Source organism: Monodelphis domestica, chromosome 3 (assembly GCF_027887165.1).
Source record: "Monodelphis domestica isolate mMonDom1 chromosome 3, mMonDom1.pri, whole genome shotgun sequence".
Taxonomy (NCBI): Eukaryota; Metazoa; Chordata; class Mammalia; order Didelphimorphia; family Didelphidae; genus Monodelphis; species Monodelphis domestica.
This window is the reverse complement of record NC_077229.1, coordinates 377742063-377769174: the sequence shown is the minus strand read 5'-3', so window position 1 is coordinate 377769174 and position 27112 is coordinate 377742063. Positions and strand designations below refer to the sequence as shown.

The window sequence follows — 27112 nt, the reverse complement described above, 5'->3', positions numbered from 1 at the left end:
GCAAGGGGAAATGTCAAACTAGCATGCATCACCCTAAAATGGTGAGATTACAGGAAAAAAATGGAATGGTCCACTTTGATTTTTTGTTAAGGTTAAATGCCAGTTTACCCATCACAGTTAGGTTTCATGTCTCTATAATTTTGGAGTTTTAAGGAACTTTAGAAATCTCCTAGTCCAGTCTCCAATTTTGGGGGGAGTGGAAACTGAGTCTAAGAAAGGGAAATTGATTTGTCCAAGGTTACATAGGTATTATGCAACATCTACTAGTAACTAAACAGAATTTAAAAGATTTTTAATCCATAGTTTCCCACTTTAAAATCAGTATTCTTTCAACAACTGTCATATGATATCAAGAAGGAAACATTTTAGGTAGCTAGGAGGCTCAGTGGATTGAGAGCCAGGCCTAGAGAAGGGAGATCCTGAGTTTGAATTTGGCCTCAGACATTTCCTACCTGTGATCCTGGGCAAGTCATTTAACCCCAAATTTCTAGCTTTTACCCCTATTTTGTCATGGAATTAATACACAATATTGATACTAAGGTGCAAAGTAAGGCTTTGTTTTGTTTTTTAAAGGAAGTAATAATACAGTTAACCATTAATAAATGGCCTCAAAGGTCATCTAGTTCAAGTCCTACTTAAAGTATTTCTGTCTACAAGATGATGTACAAGTGACCATCCAGTTCTTTCTTAAACACATTCAGTCATGGGAGAAAAGTGTTATTGACATTAGCTTATAAAACTAGTTCATGAAGTTGTAATTTATAAAAATATTAATTTGTAAGTGAGCTGATAACAAGTCATTTGTAAACTCATACAGACCCACAAGCCTTTTGGTTTGTGCAGCAAATTCTTTACTCTGCTGTGTCCATCTTTCTTTTTCACCTGCCAATCCACTTATCAATGTGGAAGCTGTCTGCATTTTATGTCTGCAGCGTTCTGCATCTTCAAGCAGTGTCTACAAGAGGAAAGAATCCTTTTCAAAACATATCACTGAGGCTTTTAACCAGATTATTACACAAGAAGAATAAAATTGAATGACTCAAGTATTTGCCTTCACTTAAAAAGCTTGAAGTCATGACGTCTGATCTCTAGTGTCACATTCATTCTTCCTAAGCCCTATGCCTATAATATTTTTTGCTAGTGCTGGATGGATGGTGGTGCCTTGGGATATGACTTCACATGCCACCTGTTTGAATAATAAATACAACAGAAATATAATTTGTAATCTAATCACATGATTTCCATGCCAAAAATATAATCTTCATTAAAACCTCACAGTTTAAAAACATTGCAAACATATGTTAAGAATCATACTGTACTCCCTGTGAGTGTATGTGTGTGTGTGTGTGTATGCATCATATCTTAAGGGTGTTAACAAATTTAAAGAAATAGATCATTAATAAACTGATAAATGTAAATAAATATCAAATATTTATGCAAAACAATGGAAAAGGAAACAAACTTGAACAAGTAGATCTTTTATATAAACTAAGAATATGTATTTTAAAATATAGACACATATAAATGACCCATCAAAAAACCTGGAAATTATTTTGAAAGGGAATTACAGAAAAATAAACATTGTTATTTGTATATTTATTGATTTTTCCATTGTAATTATTTTTCAGTCTAACATAAGGCTTAAAAAAAGCAATTCCTATGTTACCCTATAATAATGGAACTGGAAATATAAAGAAAAACAAAAAACAATTCTTGCTCTGAGAGACAAACATGAACACATGCTTGTGCAACTACACATAAACAGGATAAATACATAGATGGATAGATGGATAGATAGATAGATAGATAGATAGATAGATAGATAGATAGATAGATAGATAGATAGATAGATGGGCAGATAGTCAGACAGACAGACAGATAGATTGATAGATAGATAGATTGATAGATTGATAGATAGAATGACAAAAGATAATAGATAAAGGGTAACTAGGAGATAATCAGTACATAGAAGGCACTAGTATTAAGAGAGATTAGACAGAAGTTTCCTATATTCCTGGATTTTTACAGATTTGAAGGAAGCCAGAGGAAGCAGAAGGGAGAGATGAGTAGAAAGAGAATTCTAGGAAAGGAAGTCAATATTTGAAAATGTCAGGAATGGAGGGATGATGTCTCTCATATGAAGAACAATATATCCAGTATCACTGGATCAGAGTGTACATGGTGGAAGTAAAGTTTTAGAAAACTGTAAAAGTAGGAAGGAGCAAATTCTAAAGGGCTTTAGAAGCAAAATGAGATTTTATATTTGATCCCAGAGAGGGTAGAGTATCATTAGAGTTTATTAAGTAGAACACAATGGCTCATATGCTCAAATCTGCATTATAGGAAGCTCACTTGGCAACTGACTGAGGAAAAGATCTACATGAGTAGAAAGAGGCATGGCAAGGAGCCAAACCAGCAGGCTATTATAACAGTTCATCTGTGAAGTGATCAAGGTCTGTGGCAGGAGGAGAGAAGTCATATATGAGACATGAGGGAAAAATTATATGAAGAAGGATATATAGGATTACGGAACCTGCTGGTAAATTAGGGGTAAGTCTGTGACTATTAAGAGGAAAGAAAAAATGGTGAAAATATAGAATACTATCAGGAGAAATGAAGCTGATGCTGATGGGATCCAAGCTCTGGCTTAGCCATGAGAACTAAGCCCTCTTCCCTCTCACCATTCCCAAAATATAAAGAGTTGGGAGGTCAAGGTGGAGAAGCAGGATAGTCCCAAAGTTTGTTTTGTTTGTGTTTCAGCAATAATGCCAGAGCCTGAAAATTGTGATATAGAAAATTAAATTATCTCACTGAAGGCTATCAAGTCCAAGTTTGGTTTTATGAATGATCCAGAAGTCAAAGAAGGAGGTGGTAAGCACTGTAAAAATCTGCAATGAAGACCAGGATTACAGATTTAGAGTCTGAAAGAGCTTTATAGGTCAACTAGTCTAATCCTCTTGCCTTTCAGATAATGTAGTAGAGTTAAATGACTTGCTCAAGATTTAGAAGGTATAGTTAGTAATATTAGGTGATAGTCAGAAGCTTTATTACAAGGCACTGAGAGGTGTCTGATAAAAGTGAAATTTAATAAATAGCAGCAAGGAGTTGTTTGTTTGTTTTTTTCAGGAATTTGGCAATCAAATAGAGAACTACAAGATGATACCTGGAAGAGATGGTAGTGTAATGTGAAGATTTTTCAGATTAAGGATGATTGTTAAGAAGCCCATAGATAAAATACTTTTCAATTAAGATAAAGATATTCCGGTAAGAATACTTTAACAGTTTCTTGATTTTCTTTGAAACTAAATTTTGGTGTAAAATCCACTTTACAAGAACTTCATGGAAACAATAACATTTGAATTGTTACTTGTTCATTGAAATTTTTTTATAAATCACAAATGCACAAACAGAAGAGATCAGAAGGAAGTTCAGAAGGAGGTTAAGTTTAGTGGAGCAATTTCAATGCTACCATTTTAAGTGTATGCGTATATATGTACACTTCTAAAAACAAGCTATGTATAATAAATTCAAAAGTTCATATACAATTTGTCTAACATTTGTATATGGAAATGTTGAAATTTGTGAATTATTTTCTAGTTTACAATAGAAGAAAAAAGTTGCTTTTTTGATTAAAAAAATAAAACTAGTTTCCATTATACATTATTACCTACTTTCAACATTCTAACCAAGCTGTCCTACTTGCTATTCCTTTCATGTGGTAGTCTTATCTCCTACTTCTACACTTTTGTTACTTTTGAACTGAAAATTTTAAGCTAAGCATTACTCCTTACCTAGTAATTTTGCATGGCCCAGCAACTGACAGATAATTCTTAAAGGAAATCCTTCCACTAGTTTTTAACATTGACCATTAAAAGAAAAACAAACAGAACAATTTGTGAAGTTGTACATTGTTTTCTCTATGCCAGGAATTAATTCATATAGTCATTAGAGTTATACTCATATTAAGTACCCTAAAAATTCAGCCTCGTTAGACTCAATGGAACTTCTAACTGAATTGTGACTTCAAGCCTCATCCTTAGTGAAAGTTCAAATGACACAACTGTTTACTGGGAACCTGTTCCTCTCTGACAAGCTCTCTCTACCTAGGTAGGAGTAATTACCTGTTTTTCTGTCATGGCCTTTTCATACTCTCCCTTTACAACATCCAGTTCGGCTTGCTTGTCGTCTAGCTCAGCCTGAGCTTTCTGCAGATCTTGCATAGCGGTGACGTGACGGTTCTCTTGCACCACCAAATTAGCCTGGAGAACAGATAGAACATGAACTAGTTGACAGAGAAGCTTGAGTATTAGAAAATCTGATTAAAGATTGAATGCCATACATATGGTGCGTGGAATCATTTAGGGTTAATTTAGAAGTGATTTCTAGTCCAAGATACATCCAATTGGGAAATATTTCTGTCTAAGGGAAACACAGTTTAAGTGAATAGAACATTTCAGGAGAAAACCATTTTAGGGAGAATAAATGTGTAGAACTATCTGAAGAGACTTATATAATAGGAGTTATCTTTCAGGCAACTACTTTTTTTGTTTTGTTTTGGGCTACTATTCTAATATAGGGTAATATATAATAGCGACCATGGCAAATAAAGATTTTTTTTGTTATGACTACAAACCTCCCAAGAAGACAGTTCTAACACAATAACATAGGCATTTGTCTGGAATCTGGCTTCTGCCTAGACATATTTATTTTGTAAAACCTGCTTTCATCTCTTCGGCATTGTAGCTAAACTGGTTTGCTTACTTGGTATTCTTTTTATATGATTTTCTGTCTCTTACTCCTGTGCCTATGTACAAGCCTTTCTCCCTTTCTTAGACTGTCTTCCCTCTTCATCTCTTACTCTCAGAATCCCTAGCTCTCTTCAAGTCTCAGGTTAGATGATACTTCCTCTCCTGATAGCCTTTACAAATATTCCCTCCTCAAATTGGTGGTGCTGTCCTGACCAACAAAATCACTTTCTTATTACTCATCTTGTTATCTGCATCCAGCAGAAACTTCCTGAGTGCATGGATGCTTTTATTTTCGTCTTTATGATCCCAAAGTCTTTCATAATCCCTGGCACACAGCAGGTCCTTAATAAATGCTTTTTGAAAGGATGAACAATTTCAAAGAATGTGGTCAATCTGAAGAGTGTATAATCAGAAAAATCAAAGCAGCCAAGAGAACCAGTGTAAAATTTATTCCATAAGTCTGGAAGCTATTGTAAAACATAATTAATTCTCATTTTTAAATCCTTCATCATTCACAATGCTTTTCTTAATTCTTGAAAGCAGTTATCATAGGGCCTAGAGAACCCTTAGCACTTCCTCAGAGCTCTATTCTTTTCCTATATGTTGGAGTGGGGAGGAACTATCTTCACTCTGCAGGTCTTTAATTCATTTAATGAAAGGAATTTAAAGGATGAAGTCATAGCTAGGTGACAAGTTTGCACTAAATAAAGGCAAAAAGTATGTGTATGTAGGTGTATAAAAATACATGCATGTATATAAATATTTAGGTAAAATTTTTATGTTTTTTTAAGATAATTAGTTAATGGGGCATTTTGGATTTTATCATTCTTAGGCTCCTAACTGCTCTAGCGGTTTAGATAAGTAACTGAAGTTAGGCTATTTATGCTAGGTTGGTTAGAAAAAGTAATATGAAAAATATTACTGTAAAGAATCAATTTGTATTATGAAAAATTTCTTATAGTTTATTCAGGAAAACATTAATTGCTAAGAGCACTAAGACAGCCACATCTAAATAGCCTTGTTGTTTAGATGCTATATGGTTCTTCTATATATAATGTTCTTCATAATGGTTTTTCTTAGCAGGCATTTTTAGTGTTTATAGAAAGTTAAGATACCTTTATTGGCTAAAATGACAAATGGGGGGGGGGGAATATGGGAAAATTAGGACATTTTATATACTGTTGATGGAGCTATGAATTGATCCAACCATTTTGGAAAGTAATTTGGAATTACATACAGAGTTACAAAACTATGTATACCATTAGATCCAACTATACTATTGCTATATCTGTTCCCTAAGGAGATCAGAGGAAATGGGAAAGAACTCATATGTTCCAAAATATTTATAGTATCTCTTTTTGTGATGGCAAAGAATTGGAAATTGAGAGGATGCCAATAAATTGGGGAATGGCTAAACAAATTGTGGTTTATAATTGTGATGGAATACTACTACACCATAAGAAATGATGAGCAGACTGGTTTTTTAAAAGCTTGGAAAGAACTACAGGAGATAATGAGCAGTGAAATGAGTAGAACCAAGAGAACATTATATACAACCATGGAATTAATGCTGGAAGAATAAACTGTGAATGTTACCTCCAGAAAGTGAACTGAAAGGCAAAACATGAAAGATTATTTGCATGCACATGTTGGTCTTCCAAAGGTGATGTCTTCTGTGATACAGGGAGGGGAGAGAGGGACTTGGATGCTTGTGGACAAGTTTTATTGTGTAGATATGAAGAAAAGACAGTGAAAGATATGAGATTTGTGATTTCACTTAAATATAATCTTTTTCTTTCTATATGGAAATGTTTTCTTTTATTTGGTTTTGTAAAAATTGGAATTAAAAAAAGAAAAAACAAATCCCTTTATCACAAATTCTTGTCCATATATTCTGTTATATTGAATTTGTATTTAATTATATATATTATACATATATATATACATTGTTAGAAATTACATTCACAAGCTTCAGGATGTCATGATGTTACACAAACAATTCAAACGCCAATTAATTAGAAAGTAAAAAGCATATCGAATCAAAATTTTCCCTTGCAATATATGTATATCTGTATAAATATAACCACATGTACATTATGCACATTTTTCTGTAATAGTGCATTTTTACTGCATGATTTGGAAATTAAACTATATTTTTGGTATTTTTTGATAGTTGGAAAATATTTGGTCTTATATGTCAAAAAAGATAAGTAATGTGTATTTTGAACAATTTTTAAGTATGAGGGAAGATCCTTTTGCCCAAAATATACCTTCTCCATGTGTTTTCTGACTCCAGCCATCCCTTTAAAAGAGGATATAGCCTTTCTTAATACTCTCAATGGCAAAGACATATAGAAGAGGTAACTATCATCTATAGAAACTATAAAGACAGATATGCATGTGTACATGTATCATCATAGAAAATATATAAAATATAATGTATGTATATATCATCATATAAACTATCATCGATCATTTATTAAGGATTTTCTAAGTGTTACAACCCTGTACAGGAATTTGTATAAATGGAGATTTTGAACCTTTGGACTTCCTTCCCCAGAAGTCCCTTAGTATTTCCCAAAATTCCTTTTAATCTCTACACCATGGAGTGTGATCAGATTTGTATTCATTTTGAGGCTCCTCCTCTCTGGGTCTCTTTTTCTAGCAACCAGAGCCCAGGTAGTTCTTTTACTTGGGATATATATATATAATACTTAGTTATTGGATATTAATTTTAATTTTTACAGATTTGAAGACAAATTCCCACTTTGATGTTAGAGGTTCAAAACCAAAAGTGATGAGATCTCTCCCTTGGAAAGACAATTATTCTACTGCATGGATGCATTTCTCTATATAAATAAATACAGTACTTACCCCAAGTAAATAAAAAGTTAATTGTGAGGGGGAGGCACAAACAATTGGAGTAATCCCAAAAGGCCTTTTGAGGGATGTAGCTGAGCCTTGGGAGCTTGGGGTTCCAAAGATAGAGTCAAGGAAGGAGAGCATTCTGGGAAAACTTTAAAGTGCTAAGAGCTAGCTTTCCTACTATTGCTGTTATTATTATTGTTCCTATGTCTGTGAAAGCTATTTTTCTTTCTAGTAGGAATAATATCTATCAAGGTCTTTCACACTAAGACCGAATCTCAACAATTCCTTGTCTAGTTAAGGCATAGTGGAGCTCTTGCCTAGGCCTTCTTGTCTGGCTTCCTGGACCAGCTATGGGAGGGTACGCTTTCAAGACTCTAGTGGTCATCTGTCTTGAAGCAGACGGGTGTCTGGAATTCTTCAGTTCAGCTATCTCATAGCACAGCCTAACACTAACCTTAACACTGACTAAGACAATGATTTTTTGTAAAACATTTCAGGGATATAGTACTGCATAAGTGTAGTTTTTTAATTGGCTTGTATGGGCATAATCGTTTAAAAAAGCAATCAGTCACCTGCAGTAGAATTAATTTTCATGCTGAGAGTTATTGTTTAAAGGCTTACAGGTCTCTGAATGACAACAGCAGGCTAAAAAATAAACTGAGCTGTTTGCTTTCGCCCTTTGTTCCCCAGGATTTCCCTATAGAATTGCATATAATCACACAGTTGATTTCTAACTTACTTGCCTATTACCATTAGAGGAAATTAAATGAGAGACATGGGAACATTTTCATAAATGTTTTCCATGATTCTCCAAAGGAGACTTACCTTCAAGGGCAACACCTCCTTATTTGTAGAAAAAAAGGAGACCATGGCTTTGGTCCATGAGCAGAGACCAGCCACATTGCCACACACCCTTTTTGCAGTTTCAATATTGTAATCTGACATTTCAAAGTAAGGAATCAAAAATTCCACCACTTCTTCATTGATTGTGTCTTTAGGGAATTGCTAGGGAAGAAAAAGTGAAACAAATTTAAAATATTTCTTTTTTAGAGTTCATTTTAAAATTAGGTTCATTTTAAAATTAATGCATGGTTCTTTGCATGATAAAAACTTAAAAAAATTTTTTTAATTATTTATGACAACTAAAAATGGTGATGGAATGTTGGCTCCAACACCAAAAAGGACCAAGAGTGCGCCTTGCTGGGTGTGGTGACACATGCCTGTGATCCCTGCTACCACACAGGCTGATAGATCTCTTGGGCTCAAGTGTTCTCATATATTGAGGAGTCAAGTCAATTAGGTATCTGCTCTAAGTCTGGCACCTATATAGTGAACACCAAGAGTACAAAGGTCCATCGGGTTGCCTAAAAAGGAGTAAACCATCCCCAATCAGAAATGGTAGAGACTAAAGTTTCTGTGCTGATCAGCAGTAGATTAGGCCTTGAGTGGCTGCTAAATTCCACTCTGGGCAAAGTAGGGAGAACATGACTCAAAATAAAAAAAAAAAAGAAAAAGTGCCTTGACTACAGTGGGTAGAAATTCTGAAACAGAAGTCATTTTCTTGGGAAACAAGTAGAACTGTGGCAGGTTACAAATATTAACACAGTTCACAGAATTTCAAATAAATAAAAATTTCATGCTCTGACTCATTAGATCAATGGAGGTTTAATTCTACTTTATTTTTTTAAGTTACCATCCAATAGTATCACACATAATCCAGTTCTAGGCCCTCTCAGAAAACAGGCAAATTCAGGATCAAAAGCAGTGCTATTAAGGAGCCTTAATGGAAAGAATTAGAAACATGGTGAATAGAAAGGAACCTGAGCTTCTTCTACCAGGAAAACAGTGGTAAGAACTGATAGAATAGGAGTTTGATGAAGAGTCATAGCAAAAGAAAAGGCAGAGTGGACTGGTTCTTTGGTGGAAAAAAATAGATGATAAGCATTTCCATATTCCCTAGATCCCTCTCATTTTTCAATCAAACCAAAAAAAAGAACCTCTATTTAATGAAACATCTGATAACAAAAATGGTGCTTAAATGTATTTCAAGATATAAAAGTGCTATTTTGCTTTCAAAATCTGACAATAAATGTGTCATGAAAAGCTCTTCATTTTTGAAATATCAGAATTCATTATTCTGTTTATATAAGTTTTTCTCTCATGGGAAAACAAGACAGGAAAAATAGCTTTTAACCTAATTATCTATTGTTGGGATATAATTGGGGATGAAAGCTAAACAGTAACCAAAATTAAAATCGTACATTTTCATACAAGTTAAAGGACTCAAAAGTTATCTTTATTAATTCCTAATTGTTTTATCTTTCTTCTCGTTTCTTGTTGCATCCTGATGGAGGAGAAATTAAGAGAAGAAAGAAAAGTCAATAAATTCCAATGTTAGATTGATGAGATAAGTGCAAATAGTTGTCAAATGAAATAGGAATGCTGAATATGTCAGTGTTTCAATTCACCTGAATTTTAATGAAGAAAACTATCATGTGAACACCTAGAAAATGTGACTAATTCTTTACTCAAAAAAAAAAATACCCAAATCCTTATTTAATTCACTCATTTCAGAACAACAACCTGTAAGTTTTGTAAAAAGTTTCCTGCAGTCATCAATTTTAAGGACTCCTGCCAAGAAGGGATCACACAACTTTTCTCCAGGTCAATCTTCACTATATTGACTTTCCTTTGAAATAGCAGCAACACACAATCCATGATGCGCATGATGAGATGAGGCGGTCGGCCCAGGGTGCGGACAGTGGCAATATCAGAAGGCTTGATAGTCTAGGAAATTAGCAGAACAATAAAAATTAGACCTCCTGGAAGTAAGCTTGCTTAATTAATTCAAAATCTCATTACTCATAATTTAGCTATGAAAAGTAATCATGTATTTAAAAGTAAGAAGTACAACCATGGGTTCTGGGTCCCTGTGCTAAACAAAAGAAATACACTTTTCAGAAAGTTTCAGGATTATAATCCAAACTGACACAAGGTCAAAAATGGTGGAAATAGGTGTCCTGTAAAACTTTATAGATGATCTCAATTCGGATAAAGAAAAAGGTAATCAGGTTGAAAAACATAATGTTCTCAGCATTGAAACAATTATCAGGCATTCTAAAGACAAAACATGTCAATCTATTATAGGTGTCTGTGGTGGTTTTTTATTCATTAGCTATGTAGGTCAAGAATGTGTCTCTGTCTCTCTTAGACAACACAGAACTGTCACAGTGGAATGACAACAGTATATTGGTGTAGGGCTGACAAAGTGAATAATTGGAAGTGTTTTAGCTGGGAATTGACCTTTCAATGAAGAGAGTCCTTCCATACAAATTTACCATGCTCCTATTTTCCATTACCTGTATATATTTTTAACTATAATTAAATTCAGAATTTCTGTAATGTTAGGGGTATTAGCAACCCTTCTTTCACTGTATCAATAAAGAGATATCTAGGACACAGTGAATTGATCACCAGACCTGGAATCAGAAACATCTGAGTTGAAATTCTGCATTAGACCCATTAGCTGTGTGGCCCTGGGTAAATCACTTAACTTCTGTTTTGGTTTCTCCATCTATAAAATGATAATTGCAATAGCATCTTCCACTCACAGTTTGTTGTAAGAATAAAATAAGGTAATATTTATAGAGTGCTTTGTAAACTTTAAGACTCTTTATAATAAAAGAAATGATAAGAAATGCATCAAATATAGAAAATGGATATGTATCTATATCCTCATCTCTCTTGCATAGACATGCCACACTTAGTAACCACAGAGATATAAAGGGATAATAACAGGTTGAGGAGTCAGGGTCAAAATGACAAAGATGCAGTTGGCTGTCACAAACATTAGAGAAATAATGGTTCAGGGTGGTGAGGAAACAAGAGTGGCAAGAAGGATATGCATTTGTATCTGGACCACCCTGACATTATTCCATTGCTCAACTGAGACTGAGCAGGTAGCCAGCCTATAGCACAGTCCCACACATTCCAGATGATTAGACACATATACTGAGAAGTAGCAACAAACCAGAATAAGAGTCTATTTTATAAGTAGCAGAAAATCATGAAAAAAACAAAGACATTGGGAACCAGTCCCAGATTCTAACCGATTGGACCTCCATATCTTAGAAGATTGTAAGTGAAAAAGTGAATGGGAGAATCTTAAATAATGAGTGGAAATCCAGATGGGGAAACATTTACTAATTCAGCACTTGAGATATTTGCTAACTACAAAGTGGAACACATCAACAGGAAATGATTTAAATTGCCATCTCTTTAAATTTCCTTGGAAATCAATTTTCCAAGGCACTAAAATTGAGCATGTTTATAGCATGAATTTCCTCTGTCTACAGTTGACCTGGTTCAGCTATTTTGTCCATCTGTTTTTTTTTTGTTTATTTGTTTATTTATTTGCTTTTGATGTTATTTCTACTTCCTCATGTAACTCATTAGGTTCTGGGATATTAGAGTAGAAATACAGACACTCTACTATCATTAGAAGAGAAGATAGTTGTAGAAATCTTGGCCGATCTTTTCTACTTTATTCTCTGTTTTCTAATTTTTGAGTTTCATCCTTGCATAACATGGCTACTGAGGATTTCAGAATCACAGCATCATAGTATCCCAAAGTAGAAAAGACAACTGAGGTCGTCTGGCCCAATTCTTTCTTGAATAAACATTCTCTCAACTACATAATTAGCCAATGGTCATGGAAATTTTGTTCAATGACTTCACTTCAGATGGAATTTCATTAATCCTCACAGTAGTCTATTAGATTTTGAAGAAGTGGTATTAGAATATTTTTCTTTATATAAAACATAAATTTGCCTCATCACAATTTCTACTCAGTTCTCTCTTGTAAAAGATTCTAATAAGACTATTTTAAAAAAGTATATCCCCATTATATATGATAACCCTTCAAATAGATGAAAACTGCTGATGTGACACCCAGAGTTTTTCAACAGACTAAATATCTTTGGTTCATACAATAAATCTTTTTTATAGGAGGGGGATTCCAGATGGCGGCTTAGGAGTAGCAATAGGTCCTACATCTGAAAACCCTTTCTTACTGATCACAAACTAAATTCAGGGGACTGAACATCAAACCTAACAGCAAGACAGAGACAGAGAACCCCTCCTGCTGGACTCAATTCAAAAGGTAAGCCACCAAAAGCTGGAATCCAAGAACACTTGGTTTTAGGGGGAAGGCAGAGGGAAAGTCCCAGGACCCCCTACCCCCACCTAGAGTGCTAAGCCTCCAGCTTCAGCAGGAACTTCTGAGAGGGCAAAGGAGCTGGTCTGGAGGGTGTACCCTGCAGGCAGGGCTATGCCAGACTCAAAGTGTCGAACACAGGTGGAAGAGAAGCAACTGAAGATGGAGCAAAGAGCTGGCAGCCTGGTCAGAATGGCTGAGACCTTCCATATTGCTCCAGCCTCACAAGAGGTTTTGGCCTCAGAGCACATTCAGGCTAACCCAGCTGAACTTATTCCCATCAAAAGTCTTCAGAGCTCAGGGAAGCCCAAGCTCCTACATACTTCCCTCCTTGACTGCTGGACTTTAATCCAATCAAAAGCCTCCAGAGGACAGGGAAGCTCAAACTCTAACATCCCACCCCAAGAGACAGCACTGAGAGATATGACAAAGCACCAAGAGAGGAGATTGACAGAAAGTCCAAAAACAAAAAAAAAAAATGAGAGGAGCAAGAGCACAGAAAAATACTGGGAGCAAAGAAAGGGTAAATATGAGTAAACAATAGAAAAAGAAGAAAGAAATTATAGTTGACAGTTTCTGTACAAGCAACAAACCAAGAACAAATGGAACACAGGAGGAGGCAAGCAATAAAACAGAAATCCCAGTGAACTGGATACAGGCTTTGGAAAAACTCAAAATGCAATTCAAAACAAAATTAAGAGAGGCTGAAGAAAATTGGGAAAATAATTTTTAAACTAAGATAAGTCATCTAGAAACAGAAAATAGTGTCTTGAAAGCCAAAATCAACCAACTTGAAAATGAGGCAAAGGAGATGAAAGATGAGTCAAAGAAGATGAAAGATGAGGCAAAGAAGATGAAAGATAAGGCAAAGGAGATGAGAGATGAGGTAAAGGGAATGAAAGATGACCTCCAAAGAAAATCAGACCAGAAGGAGAAGGATGACCAAAAAGCCAGGGAGGAAATCCAGTCTTTAAGAACCAAACTACAACTAGAATTAAGTGACCTCACAAGGAAGCAGGACACTATAAAACAAAACCAAAAGAATGAAGAAATTGAGGAAAACATGAAGCATCTCATTCACAAAACAGAGGATTTAGAAAATCATTCAAGGAGAGACAATTTAAGAATTATTGGCCTACCAGAAGACCATGACAAAAGAAAAAGCCTGGACATTATATTACAGGAAATTATTAAAGAAAACTGCCCCGAAATCCTTGAACAAGAGGGAAAAGTGGAGATTGATAGAATCCACAGATCACCTCCTGTACTTAATCCCCAACTAACAACACCCAGGAATGTTATAGCCAAATTGAAGAACTATCAGACCAAAGAAAAGATATTACAAGCTGCCAAGAAGAAGTCATTCACATACAACAGAACCATAATGAGGATAATACAGGATCTGGCTGCATCAACTCTGAAAGACCAAAAGGCATAGAATATGATATTCCAGAAAGGAACAGAACTAGGTCTACAACCAAGAATCAACTACCCATCAAAACTGACTATATTCTTACAGGGGAAAGTATGGCCATTCAACAAAACAGAAGAATTCCAAGAATTTGTAAATAAAAGACCAGACCTGAACAGAAAATTTGATGCCCAAGCACAGAACTCAAGAGAATCATCAAAAGGTAATTAAAGGGGGGGGGGGACAAAATAAAGCAAAACAAAAAAAAACACTTTTTTAAAGAGACTCAATAAGTTAAAATGATATATATCTCTTTAAGAAAAGAGGTCATTGGTAACTCTTAAAAATTGTTATTTTCAACTGGGCATCTAAAAGAATTATACTTAGAGGAAACAGTGACAAACTGTATAGAATGATATGACAAGACATAAATAGGTATATAGATATATGTATGCATAAATGCATATACATGTGTGTGTATATATGTATACATATATATGTATATGTATGTATGTGTATATATATATATATATATATATATATATACACACACACAACTAGAGCTAAAAAAAGATCTTCTTTTCAGTAGCACCTGGCATTCACAAAGATTGACCATGTATTAGGGCATACAAACATTGCAAACAAGTGCAAAAGAGCTAAAATAATGAATGCAAACGTCTCGGATAAAAATGCAATGAAAATAATAATTACTAAGAGTTCATGGAGAGGTAAATCAAAAATTAATTGGAAATTGAACAATATGATTCTCCAAAATCTGTTAAAAAACAAATCATGAGAAACAATTAATAATTTCATTGAAGAAAATGACAATGATAAGACATCCTTTCAAATCCTATGGGATCCAGCCAAAGGAGTACTTATGGGGAAATATATATCCTTGAGTTCATATATTAACAAATTAGGGAGGGCAGAGGTCAATGAATTGGGCATGCAAATTAAAAAACTAGAAAGTGGACAAATTAAAAATCCTCAGATGAAGACTAAATTAGGGATTCTAAAAATCAAAGGAGAAATTAATAACATTGAAAGTCAAAGAACTATTGATTTAATAAATAAGACTAGAAGCTGGTACTTTGAAAAAAACAAATAAAATAGACAAAGAACTGCTCAGTATAAATAAAAAGAGGAAAGGAAAAACCAAATTGACAGTATCCAAGATAAAAAGGGAGACCCCACCTCTAATGAAGAGGAAATTAAGGCAATCATTAAAAACTATTATTATATGACAACAAATATGGCAATCTAGGTGATATGGATGAATACTTACTAAAGTATAAATTGCCTAGACTAACATAGGAAGAAATAGATTACCTAAACAACCCCATGTCAGAAAAAGAAATTGAACAAGCCATCAAAGAACTCCCTAAGAAAACATCCCCAGGTCCTGATGGATTCACAAATGAATTCTATCAAACATTCAAAGAACAACTAATCCCAATATTATACAAACTATTTGACAGAATAAGTCAAGAAGGAGTTCTCTCAAATTCATTTTACGACACAAATATGGTACTGATCCCAAAGTCAGGCAGGTCAAAAATAGAGAAAGAAAACTATTGACCAATCTTCTTAATGAATATAGATGCAAATATCTTAAATCGGATACTAGCAAAAAGACTCCAGCAAGTGATCAGAAGGATCATTCACCATGATCAAGTAGGATTCATACCAGGGATGCAGGGCTGGTTCAACATTAGGAAAACCATCCACATAATTGACCACATCAACAAGCAAACCAGCAAGAACCACATGATTATCTCAATAGATGCAGAAAAAGCATTTGATAAAATACAACACCCATTCCTATTAAAAACACTAGAAAGTATAGGAATAGAAGGGCCTTTCCTAAAAATAATAAACAATATATTTCTAAAACCATCAGCAAACATCATCTCCAATGAGGTAGTCTAGAAGCCTCCCCAATAACATCAGGAGTGAAACAAGGATGCCCATTATCACCTCTATTATTTAACATTGTACCAGAAACACTAGCAGTCCCAATTAGAGAAGAAAAAGAAATTGAGGGTATTAAAATGGCAATGAAGAGACTAAGCTATCATTCTTTGTGGATGATATGATGATTTACTTAAAGAATCCTAGAGAATCAACCAAAAAGCTAGTCAAAATAATCAAAAACTTTAGCAAAGTTGCAGGATACAAAATAAACCTGCATAAGTCATCAGCATTTCTATATATTTCCAAAACAGCTCAGCAGTAAGAATTAGAAAGAGAAATACAATTTAAAATCACCCTAGACAATATAAAATACTTAGGAATCTATCTGCCAAGGCAAATACAGTAACTATATGAACACAACTAGAAAACACTCTCCACATAATTAAAACTAGATTTAAGCAATTGAAAAGCCATTGATTGCTCATGGGTGGGACAAGCTAACATAATAAAAATGGCAATCCTACCCAAATTAATTATTTAGTGTCATACCCATTGAACTTCTAAAAACTTTTTTACTGAATTAGAAAAAAAACATAAAAAAGTTCAATTGGAAGAACAAAAGATCAAGGATATTCAGGGAAATCATGAAAAAAAATGCAAAGGAATGAGGACTTGCAGTCCCAGGTATCAAACTATACTGTAAAGCAGTGGTCATCAAAACAATTTGGTACTGGCTAAGAGACAGAAAGGAAGATCAGTGGAATAGACTAGGGGTGAATGACCTCAGCAAGACAGTCTATGATAAGCCCAAACATCCCAGTTTTGGGGATCAAAACACACTATTTGATAAAAAAAAACTGCTGGGAAAATTGAAAAACAGTATGGGATAGATTAGGTTTGGATCACTATCTCACACCCTACACCAAAATAAACTCAGAATGGGTGAATGACCTGAATAACCTGAATATAAAGAAGGAAAGTAAAAGCCAATTAGGCGAACACAGAATAGTATACTTGTCAGATCTATGGGAAAGTAAAGACTTTAAAACCAAGCAAGAGCTAGAAAAAAAATCACAAAACATAAAACCAATAATTTTTATTATATCAAATTAAAAAGGATTTGTACAAACAAAACTAATGCATGCAAAATTAGAAGGGAAGCAATAAATTGGGAAACAATTTCATTACAAAAACGTCTGACAAAGGTCTAATTACTCAAATTTATAAAGAGCTAAACCAATTGTACAAAAATATCAATAGCTTTTGAAATAGCTATTCAGTAGCTGTTTTCCATTTTTTAGCATCCAAAACTTATATTAAAGTTGTTTGAATGTTTCTCTGGGTCATTTATATAGAAATAAAATATAACTTATTTGCTACATTATTTGAACAAAAATCTGTTTCCTGATATTTATTCTGACAGTGACTACAATTATCATTTGATATAGATTTCTCTTAAAATGTGTTCCTTTCCTCCCAAAAAAAAATTATTTCATGACTTATATGTATCATTAAAATGATTTTTCTTCAATGGCTTGATTTCTCTGAATAGACAATTTAAAAGTTTCTTGACTATTGGTTTGAAAATATTTGTGAATTAAATGATAGCAATTCAGAGTGAAAATTCTTTTTGCAGATGTGGAAAATGGGGGTCCTGAAATAATTTACAGAAAAGAGAATTATAAGTTATTTATTAATGGATTTCCCTTTGGGTAAAGAGGAGAGAGAAATCATTATTTCCCATATAATGTCCTATGGAACTGTTTCCAAGAAGGAGTCCTTGGTTTTCAGACAATGCATTGGTCAGCATCAGCAAGGTGCCTCTTAGGCTCAGACTTTTATTTTGTGTCTTATTCTTTATGTCAAAGCCTCCGAACTGTACCTTATCATGCAGAGTTACCTGTAAAGCTGCTTCTGCTTCCTCTAAGGCAGGTTTTGCTGCTTCTAACTTCTCTTCAGCCATAGCTTTGTCTGCTGAAATGCTGTCAACAATTGCCTGGGCTTTGTCCTTCACCTTTTGGACCTCTGCTTTGACCTTCTCGGCAGCTTGAGCTTTCACAGTCACTTCTTTCAGGACCTAACTCAAGGCAAAACAGATAATCATGACAGGAAGAAGCCCCAACACATCTGCAAAGTTGCATTTTAACTTTCCTTTGCTCACTTGTTAAAGCTACCATGTTATTACATTTCTCATGCCTAAAGTGCCGATTATACTCACTGAAATAAAAAATGTATTTCCAATATACTTGTTCTAATTATAACTTGCTAAATATAACAAGATGACAGACAATATGGGGCATAATATATGGTATACCATAATATAAAAGACATAATAGCTTGTTATATCACCAACTCGTGGGAAACAGAAAATTCAGTAAAAAGCAATTACTTTATCAGCTTTATCATTAGCAACTTGGAGCTCTTTTTCTTTCACTTCCAGCTCCTTGCTAAGGGCTGCAACTGACTCTGAAGCTTCTTTCAGTTTTTCCAATCCAGTATTCATCCTGGAATCACATATCAAAATATGTATTATTAGTATTTTATATTTAATTATTAGCATCTTTGTAGTTACTCTTTTATGGCTCATATAATATACAGAGACACACATATACACATATAAACATGTCACATGTATATGTAACACATGTGATGTGTACATATACAACATATGTGAATATATCACCTGTATGTGGTATCTATGTTTATATAAGATATTATATATCTGATATATTGTGCATAAATATGTATATATGTGTTTAGCACATTTCTCAAGGAACTAAAAACAAGTATGTTTAAATCTTGTTTTAGAGTTGATGCCATGTACGATTCTTGTCAGGATAGTGTTCTGGGTAATAATAGTAAGAATACACTATATTTTGGCTGCTTCCTCTTAGTATTTGATCATCTAATACACTCCTTATTCATAGTATTTCCCCACAATTTATCTTAAGTTAGCTCTTCTAGATCTTCTCTTATTTACATATTCTTTTCACTATCTCCCTTAATACATAAGCATCTTCCCATTCCATCAAGATTTCATTTCAAACTCATTAAGCATATTTAGGATCTTTGTGCTAAACAAACGGAAAACAAAATTAAATTAAAGTTACTAAGACTGGCACCATGTTCTAACCATCTGAGCTAACTAGTCATGCATGTAATCATTCACCGTAGTGTGGAGGAAATGGGCAAGGACAGATCATGGAAGTCAAATAACTGGATTATCAAGATCTGTTCTGACATACTATATGATTCCATAGCATGAGAAATAACTGATTATATGTGAATCTGACAAAAATATAAAGCTAATGAGAAGCAGTCAAATACTAAACAAATAGCACTTATATTGGACCTTAAGGTTTTCAAAGTACTTTAAAACATTGTGTCTTATTTTATCCTCACCCTTGACAGTAGATCCACATTTTATTTTATTTTATTTTATTTTTTTAAACCCTTACCTTCCGTCTTGGAGTCAAAACTGTGTATTGGCTCCAAGGCAGAAGAATGGTAAGGGCTAGGCAATGTGGGTCAAGTGACTTGCCCAGGGTCACATAGCATGTCTGAGGCCAGATTTGAACCTAGGACCTCCTGTCTCTAGGTCTGACTCTCAATCCCCTGAGCCACCCAGTTACCCCCTAGATCCACATTTTAAAGTTTAGAAAATGGAGGCAGATACAAGTCAAGTGGCATGCCTAGGATTATGTAGCTAATAAGTCTCTAAGGCTAAATTTGAATTGATCTTCCTGACTCCAAAGCCAATGCCCAATCCATTACATCACCCAGCTGACTATGAGAGCCATGGCTTTCTGAGAACTTACCTATTGGCCAAAGTCTGTACTTCCGCATGCTTTTCTCTATAAATGCTCTTATACCCCTGAATAAAGGAGAGGTATGATTTAGGGGTTACATGGGTAGAGCGTCTATATCTTTGGAAATATTCGACACATTTCTCAGCCACTCCATCTTGAAAGGAGCCCATGCACTGGACAATCTCTCTTTTGATTTCAAAGGTGCAGTCAACATCAAAGGAAGAGAGAAAGTGCTCCGACACTAGAAATGAGAAAGGCATCAGGTGAATACTGAGCATTAACCTCCTTCCTATCATTCGCCTAATACCAATGTGACTTTAGATCAGTCACTTTCCCTCTTAGAGGCATAAATTGCTTCATCTGAAAGTTGAAGAACTCAATGAACCCTAAGATCTTTTCGAGGTCAAATGATAAGCTCTTCTTATTTTATGCATCAAGTATAATATTTCTATTCTGCTTTTAAAAGTTAGCTACTGCCTAAAAGCTGTAGAAATGTTAGTACTTCCGATTATATATTTTTTCTTACAGCTGGAAAAATGTGTTATAGGATTTTAGGTCTCACGTCATCCTAAAAATGAGGGAGAGAAAGAGACAGACGACAGACAGACATACAGACAGAGTGACAGAAACAAAGAGACAGAGACAGAGAGAGACATGAGAGACAGAGAGAAATCATTTTGTTTTCCATTTCTTTATATCAAAAATATGAAATTGAAGTCTAAGAAGTATTCCCCTTCTCTGTACAAGTATTCTTTATGCAGGAGTCATCCTCTGCTGAACATTCAACTGGAACCTGTGAGTCTACTCGACAGCAAGTCTGTTTTATAGTGTATATAGGGGCAGGATCTTAACAAATAATTCAAGTCAGAGCCTGCATGGCACTCATATTTAACAGTGGCACTACCTTCTTCACTCAGCACTTGTCAGGCATTTAATTCTTCTAGATGCTGACTGCATCTGGTAAGTGGAAATGTCCATCACTAAATTATGTTATGCCAAAGCCATCTTGTCCTTAGCTATGGCAGCTGGCCATGTATAATCTCCTAAAATTTATAACATCCTTTAGAAATATTTAAGTAAAAAGCTGCTCTTGGGAGAACATTAACTTCTCAACTATTCTAAATATAGCTCCCACTATTGCTTCTCCTGAAAATGGCCCTGCACTTGCCAAGGTTAATCAGTCAATTAATCAAGAAACATGTACTCAGTCTCTATCCTGTATATGTAGGTCTGTGCCAAACACTCGGAGGTGCAAAATATAAAATGTGGTCCCTGACCGCATCAGGTGCATATCAATTAATAAAGCCTTTATAAATGTTTCATAGCATGTTACAGAAGCAGCTAAGGGTTGGCCTTAGATCCACTAAATACAAAAGAATTTAATAATGGAAGACTGATATCAACTCTATTTACAAAAATGTTAGGAATAGAAAAAAGTGAGAAGAAATAAAGTGCAACTTTTTTTTTTCATATGGATGGTACCAGTTTCCTTTTTGTTTGATTATAGGAGGGAAATGAGACAAAAAGCACCTTTTTTATTATTATACTGAAAATAGCCAAAGGTAACCAAAACTCCAGGAGCCTATCCATTACATTTTTCATGTTTACTATTTTAACATTTCCACCCCAGGGCCAAATGCAATAACTAAACAATACACATTTTATGGCTAATATAGATGACAAGTAATAGAGGACCTAAATTCAAATCCTAGAGATGCTGAGCAAATACTAAAAAAAGCCGTTGTACTTTTTTATATTTAGAGTAGAGAACTCCTACTACCTTTGTAATTTATAATCTAAGAAATGTTTCTGAAGTAGTGAGATATTAAGTGCCTTTCCCTGAACCCCCAGGGTAGAAATGTCCAGTGTTTAAAGTATTAATTTATTCTAAAGGCACTTATATGTTGGCTGCCTTGCTCACAGTAGATGGTTCCAAGGTGAACCCACTATCTACTAAGCCAAAATGGCTCTTAATTTATTTCATGCAAAATAAATATACTTGAATCTTTTCATGTCACTCTCCCCAGTGGAATGCATGAGAACCCACAAGGACATAAATTGGAAAGATGTACTAAGAGGAGAATCTAAATGCCCATTGTGGTTACAGGCAAGCACTACCATAAGAATTATGATAGTAGTCATCATATCTATGTAAGTAATGGACATAAGTTAAACGTATATTGGAAAATAAACATTCTGTTGCACCTAGAAATATAATCAACTGGATTATATAGTGCCGAACAGGAAAATTAACTATGAAGTTAAGAAGCCTGCATTGACAAGACCTATTTTGATTTTGAGAAAGTTCAAATCAGGGTCCAGAAGTGTCTGTCTATCAACTGTTTATGGAAATTCAAAAAAGAATAAATCTGACTTCAAATGAAGCTCTATGTATAATATTCATATTATTATTCAACTGCATTGAATTGAGCTAGGAAAATAGTGTCTGTTGTAAACTATGAATAATACTTATTTCTTTTTTTTTGAGAGAAAATATGGTAGTAATAATTTTCTAGGGTTGTAATAATTTCTCTTTTTCCTAGATAACTACTCATAAGCTTTCAGATGAGCAATGGTAGATGGAAGAATCAAACTTTTCTATAGTCTAAAATGAGCATCAGTTCACCAAAGAGATGACAAAAATTATAAATACAGCTTCCACCAGATTTATTTGAAACCATTTTTGGATAAGGAAAGTTAGAAAGGGGCATTTAAAAATACCAAATTAATATCACATATAAAGGAATGTTAATAATTACTATTCTTTCAGAGAGCACATTTTAACTGAAGTTCATTTATTTAGTAGTGATTTGGGGGATTACTGAGGTATAGAAAGAAATATGAAAAAAGATAATGAAGGTTAGGGGAAAACAGAAGTAAACCAGTTACCCAATACTGCCTAGACTGAAAATTTTTAAATAGTAACAATAACCTTTAGAAACACAACTAGTTCCTGACAACCATGAAGATTATTTCATCTTTAATCATGTATCTGAACAAATTTTTAAAGATAAGCTTATTCATTTAAATGAATATTATTTCAAAATACAGACTTTAAAGGAATTATGAAAGTATTCTATGAAATCTCCAAATTTCTGTAAACCAAATAATTTTATGTACATGTCAGCAATTATAGACCATGAAAAAATTATGATGTTAAACTTTTAAAAGACATAATAAAAGCACGAGAAGGGCTTCATAAAAATAAAAGCTGGGTTTCTTTCAAAGACTAATGCAAAATATTCTCAGCGTCATTCCCTATCGGTATGTATAGAGAAAATGACCCAAGTCATAATCAGCAATTCTAACTAAGGCTGTATTTAAGACAACATATGCAATTCTTTGTCCAGATACCCCAGTCCTGTGCTTGCACCTTTAATGTATAATAGCAAGTTCATGTAAATAGGTTTTCTGTCTGTGAGATGAGAAGGTAGGTATAAATGATCTCTAAGCTCCTTTTCAGTTCTAAATCATTATTCCATGAATCAAAGTTTAATACCAATTATTCAAATAAGCACTTGAAGCAAAAATAAGTTATTATAAAGACTAACTGGGTGCATATTGACACAAAATTATGAAAATTAAAGAGCCTTGAGAGGGGACTTTGGAGCTAAAAATTAAGTTGTGTATTTATTCAACATCACTCACACGAGCCTTCAGTTTTACTGATACATCTGGGCCAGGGACAGGGGGAGAAGGGCAAACAGCCTTTTAATTTAATTATATATGGTAGGCCCAGATAGGGGTTGGAGAATGCATACTAATAACATAAAGGGCATTGGAAAAATCGGTAGAATTAGACACCAGTACCACAACTCTTCAGGGTTGCCTGAGTCTCTTCTTTAAGTATAAATTCCCCATTATTCTATGAATCATTTGTTCAGATCAAGAAAATACAAACAGTAGGAATGAGGATGTTTCATCTCTTTTTGGGTTCTCTGGGGAAAAGTGTCATTGAAATACATTCATCTTATTTGTCGGGGGACACAGAAGAAAACAGAGTAATGACCAAGGTTATGGAGATATAAGATAAATTGGTGATAAAATGAGTTACTTCAGACTCATCTACTTTATGCATGTCTATGACATCTTATGATGACCTGAGAAATTTCTACCTCTAACAGCAGCATGAACTGAAGAGACTGGAAACAGGGACATTAATTTGAAGACTATCAAAGAAACCTAAGCATTAACTGATGAGAGCCTGAAGTGCCTAGCAGTCACCTTCCTTCCCTCCTTAAATAATTTTGACGATCTCATTTTATCTAAATGGATTTTAATTTGCCTAATACAGGTTAACTACAACATTCTCCTTTTGAATGGTCTATATTTGAGCCTCATATTTCACCTGGATAATCAAAATAAGACTTAGAAAAGCATATAAGCATTTCTTACTCCTTTCTTTGTTGGAATATTTACTTATAAAGAAATATTTACTGTTAAACTATTCAAAAATGTTTGACAAATTAAAAATATAATTTAGATTAGATTTCTTATACTTCTTTTTCATGCTTAGTCCATTTTTGCAAAAGGGATAAAAACAGATATCAGTGAATAGACAAAGAAGCTGGATAGTAACCATCTATCTATCTATATAGTGACTATCTGCTAGTGATAGCAAATACCACAGGAAGATACTTAGAAAACCATAGAGTCAGAATGTTAATACGAAATTACACATTTACCAGCAACCAGAGCATCTTTAGGCCATCGACTAAACCAGTCTGTAGTACAGCCTGAGATAAGTGCAGGGAACTTCAAAGCTCGATTTCGGAATTTTTCACCAACTGGAGAAAAGCAAAGTACGATATGGAGGTTCTGTCTGACTCTGCTCATGAAGTAGTCGTATAAATTCTCATTGGATGGCGGTCGTCTTGGGTATTCTTTTTTCATGGCTGGTATAAGATCACTATTAATTTCATCAATTTCATCACGAGCAAACAGGTTAGAGACCTTAAAAAGCAAATATGGATACACAAGTCCAATATTAGGGAAGAAGTACTCATAATATGATAATTTTATATCAGCATAATTCTATCAAGGATCTAATAGATTCTGATCCATGACTAGATGTTAATACTTCATTTCTGTTCTCAACTTCACTTTTTCAAAGTTCTTTATTTTCAATAGGCACAACCTTATATCAGTACCTACCACTGAACCCTCAGCAACATCATTACACTGATAGAATAAAATCTGAAAAACTATAGGCAAAAACATGAAAAATGAATCCAGTCCTACCTCACCAGATGATAAAACATTATTCATGTATTCCAAAAATGACTCATCTTTAATCTCATTGTCAGTGAAAATAAAGCTGATTCCTTTGCCTTGCTGACCTGCTGTCCTATATAAAAACTTCAGGTCATCCATCAGGTTTGATGCACTATAAGATCTAAAATAATAACATAAAAATATCATTGACAAAAACCCCATCACAGACAAAAAGGAATATCTGCCCCACCTTTCTTACCCGATGTCAAGGAAAAAGAATCCCCAACCAGGAGAAAGATTTTATTCAAGATGTCCTCAGGCACTTCTATATTTTGAATGCTGTGATAATTTCTGCTGCCTGCTCCTCCTCATTATCTTTTTCAAGGACTCGGAGAAGTACCTGACTATACTCACCTTCATTCAACATTGTGCCTAGTGTTAAAACTAAAATTGTTCAATAAATTCAAATAATGAGAAAAAAGCAGTGAGGCTTTCCCCCTCCTACCACAGAGAAGATTCTATTATAAAGGGTTCCAGGCCTCTGGAGAAAACCATTTCCACCATGGGAAGAGTGGGTAGCATTATATCTCATTATTCTTGTGAAATAATGAACCAGTGTCATTATTATCCTTGTTTTACAGATCATAAAATAAAGTTTAGATTACCTCCCCAATATCATTGATATAGTAAGAAAAAGATCTAGTTCTTGAACTTGGGTTTTCTTACCCCAATTCTAGTATTCTTTCTATTATACTAAAATATAAAATCTAAATGCAGGTAGAAAAAATAACATTTACACTGTGAAGTTCATTCATCCCTTTCCCATTTGAGGTGTGTTTCTTAGTGTCATATTTTCACTTTACACCTATCTCAAAGACCAAGACCAGGTAAAGCCATTTCCTTCTCTTTTTCCTAGTGAGTGAGGTATTAAAATGTGCTCTGAATGATTTTTCAGGAAGAACACTAGCATTCAAGTCAAATTTCAGGTAGTCACTCTGCAATGGCTTTTCCTTTGCTTTATCATCATATCAAAAATCTTTCTCAAGTATCATACACACATCTAGTCTATTTTAGCTTCTTACCTACCCTCATTTAATACTTCATCATTTCTTGTCAGGACTACTGAAATAATTTTCTTGGCTGACTTAATTCCAGTTCCTTTCCTTTCCAGTCTATCCAACACATCATTAGCAAACTATCCAACACATAGTTACCAAACTAAAAGTAATAAAACAGAGCTAATGTTGTAGCCCACTCAAAAATCTTCTCTGACTCCATTTTGCCTCTAAGATAATATACAGAATCATCAGCCTGAAATTTAAAGCCTCTCTGTTATGTGGTTCCCACTTAGCTTTCCACTCTTACTCCATCTTACTCTTTTTTACTTATGTTCTATTCTGTTCAAACTAGACTGCTAGCTTTTTCCCATACCAAACCATTACAACTCCTATTCAATACCTTTGTTCCAGGTCTAAAATACATACCCTTTACCTACATTTGGTAGAATCCCTAACATGCTTTAAAATATAGCTCAAATTATTTCTCTTACCCCAAACCTTCAAGCTTTCTCTCCACTTTCTCTCATCTTTCCAGATGTTCTTGCACTTTCTGTGTCTCTGTCTCTGTGTATGTCTCTCTCTTTCTCTTTTATTTTATATATTCCTCTTTTTAAACTTACTTTTGAAAATGCTATATCCACCAAATGGAAGGCAATCTTCTCAAGGGAAGAGATTCTCTCATTATTATTCTTTTGTTTTCTTTTTCCTTTCTTTTTTAAAAATCTCTAGCACTTAGAACAGTGAATCCTAAGTTCCTCTCTGAACTCTAACTCAAACCTGATCATTTCCTCTTTGCTCCCCAAATCCCCCATACACTAACTTCTTTTATTTACCTTTATCATCAAGCATTAATATTTATAAATTTTTTATTT

General features: G+C 34.3%; 1 protein-coding gene across 1 annotated transcript in view; it reads right to left on the bottom strand.

Annotated features, from left to right (window-relative positions):
• DNAH5 (dynein axonemal heavy chain 5) overlaps positions 1-27112 on the bottom strand; it is a 439069-nt gene that overhangs the window by 78662 nt on the left and 333295 nt on the right. The window contains exons 54-62 of the mRNA XM_001372730.4: positions 25210-25363; positions 24654-24921; positions 19978-20209; positions 18549-18663; positions 18060-18236; positions 10200-10403; positions 8442-8621; positions 4122-4259; positions 820-955 (exon numbers count right to left, since the gene is read on the bottom strand). Coding sequence (XP_001372767.4) covers positions 820-955; positions 4122-4259; positions 8442-8621; positions 10200-10403; positions 18060-18236; positions 18549-18663; positions 19978-20209; positions 24654-24921; positions 25210-25363 — 1604 coding nt within the window. The remainder of the gene's footprint in view (positions 1-819; positions 956-4121; positions 4260-8441; positions 8622-10199; positions 10404-18059; positions 18237-18548; positions 18664-19977; positions 20210-24653; positions 24922-25209; positions 25364-27112) is intronic.